General features: G+C 66.6%; 2 protein-coding genes across 3 annotated transcripts; one reads left to right on the plus strand and one right to left on the minus strand.

Moving 5' to 3' along the window:
- On the plus strand, positions 1-1,930 carry H696_04397. Of its 2 annotated transcripts, XM_009498274.1 has the most exons (5): positions 1-120; positions 275-541; positions 786-1,204; positions 1,292-1,486; positions 1,648-1,930. In XM_009498274.1, exons 1-5 carry the CDS (start codon positions 72-74, stop codon positions 1,849-1,851), a joined length of 1,134 nt encoding a protein of 377 aa, XP_009496549.1. In that variant the 5' UTR covers positions 1-71; the 3' UTR covers positions 1,852-1,930. The 2 variants fall into 2 exon arrangements, with proteins under 2 accessions (XP_009496549.1, XP_009496548.1); XM_009498273.1 differs by having other exon boundaries at positions 786-1,486.
- Positions 1,931-2,003: 73 nt separating this feature from the next.
- H696_04398 (hypothetical protein) lies at positions 2,004-6,363 on the minus strand (the record flags this gene model as incomplete). Its single annotated transcript, XM_009498275.1, has 7 exons — positions 2,004-2,165; positions 2,330-2,952; positions 3,185-3,652; positions 3,766-3,912; positions 4,056-4,786; positions 4,897-5,340; positions 5,472-6,363. 7 exons carry the CDS (start codon positions 6,361-6,363, stop codon positions 2,078-2,080), a joined length of 3,393 nt encoding a protein of 1,130 aa, XP_009496550.1. The 3' UTR covers positions 2,004-2,077.
- Positions 6,364-6,651: the final 288 nt, after the last annotated feature.

The following is a 6,651-nucleotide window of genomic DNA, read 5'->3' on the forward strand; positions in this document are numbered from 1 at the left end:
CCGCCTCTGCGCCATACATCTGCCCCTGTGCTCTTTCCTGCCTGCCGCCTGGCCGTCGATCGTCTGCCCCCATGCACCGGCCTCTCGGCGATTCGCCACCATCACTCTTCCCTCCGGATGGTACCCTGTTGCCTTGGGTCGGGAGCCTGCTCTGTGCACATTGCCTTCGCGCTTGGCCCCCGCTGACCCATGTTCTGTGTCTCCTCCTTCCCTCGCTCTCTCGCTCTCTCGCTCTCTCGCTCTCTCGCTCGCTCTCTCTCTCTCCTGGGGTCAGATCTCCCGCCTCTTCCACCGGTCAGCCTCGGGGCACCGGTACTTCTGGTCGGGCAGCCAGCTCCCACTCTCTCCTCGCCGACCATGACCCCGGTCCTTTTGGATGAGGAGCCTGAGCAAGACGAGCCGATGGCCTCGCTGTCCGTGGTGCCGGAGCCCGAGCCGGCCCCCGGGGCGGCCTCCATGCCGGAGCTGGAGCCGGGGTCCGAGGCGACACCCACGCCGGGGCCCGACCATGCTGAGTCCTTTACCCCCTCATCCGAGCCAAGTGCGTCACTCGCCCTCACTCGCTGCCACTCGCTGCCACACCACTGCCACTGGGCCTGGTATACCGAGACCCACAGAGACTGGGAGGCGGGATGAGGCTGCTCTGTCTCTCCCCTCGAGGATGCACCACCTCCGACCATCTCACGCATCCACACGTTCACCCTCGCCGCCGCCGCCGCCGCCGCCGCCGCCGCCGCCGCCGCCGCCGCCGCCGCCGCCGCCGCCGCCGACTGCGCACCGCACAGATGGCACATGGGAGTCTCCGGAGCTGGGACCCTCGCCGGTCGCGTCCAGGTCCACCCCCCCGGGCGGGGACTCCCCGATGGCTTTCAGCTCGGACATGACTACCGATGATACTGCGGCCCCGACGGCGGCCACCTCTCCCTCGTCCGCTGCTGTCCATGAGCAAGGGGACAATGAGGAGGATGCTGCGCGCGCGGAAGACGACAGCGACAGCGACAGCGATTCCGAGGAGGACTTCACTTGGTCCGCCCCCACCCCGGCGCGTCCGCGACGGCCGAAGTACCATCCAAGTGACAACGAGTCGGACGACGACGACGACGACGACGACGATAGTGGCCACCACCGCAGCATCCTGGATGGGGCGCGCGAATATGACCGGACCGAGACCGCCCGTCTGGACATGCTCCAAACGATTGAGGATGTACCTGGCGCACTTCCCCCACTTCCTTCCCCCCGCCCCCCATTTGCTGCCTTGCCTGTCTCTGACCTGAGTCTGCATTTGCCCCAGCAACTGATCCGGCTTCTGGAGGTGGCTGGCGATGCGGCCGACGAGCTCGGCGGCAATCTCGACACCCTGCGAGACGCCTCATCGTTGGACCATGCCAATGACCACCTGCCCGACTATATGGACGCCTTGTCCCAGTACCTGATCAACATTCAGGGGGCCGAGCCTCTCCTGCGTGAGTTCCTCGGCCTGGTTGATGTGCGTACGGCCTGTCGCAGAGGCGGAATGGGGCATCTGCATTTTCGTTCGGGCCTTCCTGTGTGCTTCTGCTCCTTTCTCTTCCCCCCCAAGGCTCCCCTTCCCCAACTGACAAGCTCCCCCCCCCCCCCTCCCCGCCTGCCCCGGCTCCTCGTCTACAGTCGATAGAGAGCCAGACCAAGGTTGCCATCCTGACAGCGGCCACAGCGGAGGCCCCCTTCCAAGCCAACTCCTACCTTGAGGAGAAGACCTACGAGCTGCAGGCCATTACCGCTTCGCTCGGGCGCCAGGAACTGGATAAGCTCCTGGACAAGATTGACCGGACCCTGTTTGATCATTACACGCAGAAGACTGGGTCTGAGTGAAATAGACGGACCGATCGGGAGATCTCCCAACCCTTCATCTACACTGGTATATTGCCGCGCGCGCGCGCGCGCGCGCGTGCGCGTGCGCGTGCATATGTATGTGCACGTGCATCGTGCGTGCGTGCGTGCGTGCGTGCGTACGTGTGTGTGTGTGTGTGTGTGTGTGTGTGTCTGCGATAGTGATGGTGGTGGTAGACACAGGGGAGTGGGGAAGGAAGAAGAACCCTCACAGCCGCAGGGGCGTTTGTAGCCAGGCCCCTAGGAACACCTCCGTGAGGAACCCGGCCCCGTGTGCGAGAACCATGATGACGAACCTGGTCAAGAAGGTGTGAGCTCGTGGGTGGAACATAGGAAATAGAGGCAGGGAGGGAGAGAGGGAGAGAGCGGGAAGAAAAGGAAAGGTGGATGGTGGCCAGGGGAGGGAGAACAGCCGGAAAAGGCGCCCAAGGTGCGCGCAAATAAAGCGCCAGCATCGTACCGCGGGGCAAAGACACTCCAGATGAAAAGGTGCCGTCGGAGGATGGCCGTGGCCACCACCGTGCAGACAATGGCCAATAGATCGATGGCACAGGCGGCGGCCGAGGTGACACGCAGCCGGGCCCCGGCGTCGGAAGCTTCGAGCCCGGGCCCGGCGAACCACGCGGCCAGGAAATGTGCCCGAAGGACCCAAGCCCCGAAGAGGGCCATGCAGATGAGCCCCCCACTCAGGACCATGTGTGCCCGGTGGAGGCCGATGAAGCCGGGCCACCATTGAATCGAGGCGAAGACCGTCTGGTGGCCGGTCTTGAAGAAAAGGTGCAACGCCAAAAATGACAGGATCCCCCCGCCCAGGAGGCCCTGATGCAGGGGAGCACGATCGCGAGAATGCCCGGGCCGCTGGCCGGGCATCGAAGGAGACCCCACCGGCAGGGGGATGCACGCCAGGACGCCAATCCAAACATGGCACACTCCCGGCCCGCTGAGCAGCTTGCATAGGCTCAGCAGCGCAGCCAGTCGCGCGAGCAAGCCATCTTGCACAACCTGGCGAGGGTTCGGGTGGGTGCGCCCGCCGGGCCAAATGTACGTGGCTGCGAGCAGGAGGTACAGCGCGCGGGGAGGCCACTGACAAGGGGCCAAACAGGCGACGGGAAGGCAATCGAGGGGGTGGGGAGTGGATGTGTGTGTGTGTGTTAGGGTCATAGAGGGCGAGGGAGGGGAGAGAGTAGCGGGGAAGAGGCGGAGGGAGGGAAGGAAGGAAAGGGCAACACAGGTTGGAGAGTCGCGCCAGGTAGAGAGGAGGCACAAGAAGAGCATGGCGGAGGAGGAGGAGCGGGGCGGCACGCGGATCACGGACCAGGTGAGCCAAATCCAGCCAAACCGGAGCAGCGTTCTCACCGGACAAGAGACTGTCGCGCCAGCGTGACAGGCCCCACCACGCCAGGATGGCACTCCCGGCAAGGGTATACACGACGAATGCCCGCGATCGCAAGGCCCGACCAACACTGCGATCGCCGCGCACACACACCAATGCCACCGCCAAGGCCAGGCACTCCAGCGGGAAGACGGCCAGCTGGTGTGGACCATGGTTCCACAGGGGATCCGCCTGGCGCGTGGGGCTCACGAGGAAGTCCCACAGCGCAATACCCAGGGACGGAAGGGGGGCGCCCGGGTCGGCTGTCGATGCGGGAAGTCCGGCCGCGTGGGCGGTCGGCGAAAAGAGCAAACTCGGGTCGTCATCATTCGATGCCCGTAAAAAGACCAGCCCCGGGGCCAGCAGGCGGAAGATCACCAATGGCGCCAGGGCCTGGATACTGGCTCCGGTCTGCGGATCAGGGCAATGTCAGGCCAAGCGGGCTCCCTGGGAAGGGTAAAAGTGGCCGGGAGGGGCCGGGGCGAAGGGGCAGGGGGGCGGGAGCCCTGGCCAAAAGCACGCACATTGCCTTGGCGCAAGTGTGACCAGGCCAGAATGACCAGCAAACTGGATAAAGCCCACCAAGTGACGTCGGCCTCGGCGGCAATGAAGCTGTTGGAGAAGGGCTGCGCGGCCACGGCCAGGGCGATGGTCACCAATGTCACAAGTGTCTGGATGAGGTTTGAGGCGCACGGGGGGGGGGGGGGGGGCATGGGGCATCAGTTGAGATGGAGAGCAGGCGCAAGGGAATCGGCCCACCGACAGCGAGAAAGGGGTGGACTTGCTCTGGTGGCCAGGCAGAAGGCCCACGCACAGAGACGCGGAGGCCACGCTGACACGCGGGAGAATGTGCCGGGGCCGCCGGGGCGACAGCCATGTTCATGTTCTTTTCGGCGACCGCCGAGCCCGAGAAGGCGGATGCCAGCCACCAAATCAGCACCCCGGCCAGCGCACACACGCCGAGCCCCAGTCGCGTGGTGTCGAACTCGGCCCACGCCCGGCGACAGCGCAGCCCGGTGGCATGGAGGAAAGTCCGAGTGAGACGGTTGCACCGGGCCAGCGGCCGGTCATCGATGTCGGCACCCGGCCCGGAAGAGGGGAGGCCCGCCGAGGAGAGCATGGTCTCGGGGCTGAGCGTCTCGCCGAGGAGCACACGCGTGAAGGCAACCTCATAGCAGAACTCCAATTCGGCAAAGGCGGACACCAGCTCGACAAGGGAGGGGATCCCCCCGGCAGTGGCGTACGTCTGCCCGGCAGCCACGGGACACGCCTCATGGTCCGGGGCGGCGGTGTGTGCATGCAGCACCGGCCAAACGGCCTCCGGGTTGCCAGTTCGCCGGGCATCGGCCAGCTTAATGGCCAAGTCTCGGCGACCAGGGTGCCGGTCGGTAGCCAGGGCTTCAGGCGCATCGGCCAGCTGCTGCTGCTGCTGTTGCTGCCGCTGCTGCTGCTGCTGACTGCCCCCGGGGGCGGCATAATGGGACAAGAAGCGAACCACCTGCCGGAGGGTGGCTCGCAGGGCGGCAGCCTCGGTGGTATGTGAGCCTGGGAAGGCCCGGGAATCGAAGCAGCCAGGGGGGGGGGGGGGGGGGGGGGGCGCATGTGAGTCGGGGCCGAGACAGGCCAAGCCCGCGGCGCCGCATGCGCATACGCACTTGTGAACAGCCCCTCGATGGGGACACCGAGAGAACTGAAGGGAATCGGAACGCCAGTCAACAGGGCCAATGTCGGAACGTAGTCCGTTTGGAAGATCGGCTCCCCGACCGGCGGGGGTACACAGGTCCCAGCCTCGTCCAGCAGGCCGACGGCCCGGCCATCACAAGCAGCCCCGCCGCTCGGGGCCCAAACCCACAGGGCACTTGTGGTCTCGGGCAGGGTGTCTCCCCCGTGGTCGCCGGTGACGGTCATCCCGTGGTCGCCCAGCACCAGGAGGGCCGTGCTGCCGGGCAACTGGGGAATGGCAGAGGTCAGGGCCTGGAGAAAGCGCTCGACCTGGTGGATTTTGCGCTCGAGCGCTCCGGATGGGTGGTGTGGCCCGAGACGATGGCCAACATGGTCCAGGCCCAGCATATGGCCGATAAGCACATCCCAGCTTGGGCCTGAGCGGCGGTCGGTCAGTGGCAAGATGCGCAGCCGGGGGAGGAGGGAGGCGGGGGACCAAAGAGCAGGACATCGACCGGGCATCAGGAAAGGCGGCACGACAGAACAGAGCGAGCGAGGCAGGACGCACTGCCGCTGACCGGGATGTGGTCCACCCACTCGGCGAGACCGTCAAACCCCTGGAGGATGTCCGGGTCATGGAGCTCCAGGCACCGAGCGAAGTAGCGGATGACCGCGGCGTCGACCGTGTCCAAGTCGGCCACGTCGAAGCTCGGCAGCGCCAACACCTGGCTGCAGGCCGAGCGCCCGGCTGGCTGGGGCGGCTCCCCCTCGCGCATCGGAGCCACCCCGCCCAGGCGGCCCTCCGGGAAGAGCCCGACCCAGGTGTCGTCGCCGACGAAGCGCACCGCCCGACCGGCCCGGCGCCATGCGTCGGGCAGGGAATCCTCGCCGACAGCACGCGCGGCGAAGTTCGATCCCGCCTCCACGAAGGCCGGCAGCCCGCCGGTATTGAGGGCCTTCAGGCGCTGGAGAGTGGTGGTCGGGGCATCGGCGATGAATTGCCGGAGCATGGTCCGGTCGGGCTGGCTGTCGAGCAGACGCCCCGGGGTGTGGAGAGCTGGCAGGGGCGTGGTGGCGGCGGAGAAGCCGGCCCCAAAGTTGGCATCCGCAAAGTCATACCGCAGGGCATCCACCAGCAGGACAATCACCCGATCGAAGGGGCGCAGGACTCGGCGCGCCTGGATGGCCAGGCGCCCAGCCAAGTGGTCCATTTGCTGGTGAAGGGCGGCCCCATGGGCAGGGCACTGGTGCCGGGTGTCGAGCAGGGGCAGCGGCTTCCAGGCTGGCATGCTGCCCACCGGCTGGTCGGCCGGGTGTCCGGCCAGTGGCTGGGTCAGATCCGGGAGCGCCACACCGAAGGCAATGTCCCCCCAATCGGCTGGTCGATCGACCGGGGTCCGAGTCAGCAGGAATCCCTCGGCGAAAAGCCACACCCCGATTGCCAGGAACAGGGCAAACATGGTGCGTGCGGCCAGCCCGGCGCCCGGGCCTGGCCGCAGCAGGGGGAGGGTCATGCGTGGAGAGGCGATCCGAGAACTGGGGCCTCGGGTCAGGTTGTGGGAGGGAGCAAGAGGCCGGCGGGGGGGGGGGGGGAGGGGGGGAGGAGAGATGCAGGCTGCGGGTATGTTGAGAAGGCCAAGGGGAGGGGGGATATCAAACACAGCCTCACCCAATGACAAAAAGCACCGGCTGATCTGTCTGTGTGGGCAAAGGGACAGGCGCGCACAGAGAGAGAGAGAGAGAGAGAG

Source organism: Fonticula alba (assembly GCF_000388065.1).
Source record: "Fonticula alba strain ATCC 38817 unplaced genomic scaffold supercont2.7, whole genome shotgun sequence".
NCBI lineage: Eukaryota > Rotosphaerida > Fonticulaceae > Fonticula > Fonticula alba.

What these genes read in the sequence shown, in the direction of transcription:
- H696_04397 (XM_009498273.1), top strand. Translation starts at nt 72, where the DNA reads ATGCACCGGCCTCTCGGCGATTCGCCACCATCACTCTTCCCTCCGGAT. An exon ending in ATCACTCTTCCCTCCGGATG is followed by an intron (nt 121 to 274) that starts GTACCCTGTTGC and finishes TCCTGGGGTCAG; the next exon opens with ATCTCCCGCCTCTTCCACCG. An exon ending in TACCCCCTCATCCGAGCCAA is followed by an intron (nt 542 to 785) that starts GTGCGTCACTCG and finishes CGCACCGCACAG; the next exon opens with ATGGCACATGGGAGTCTCCG.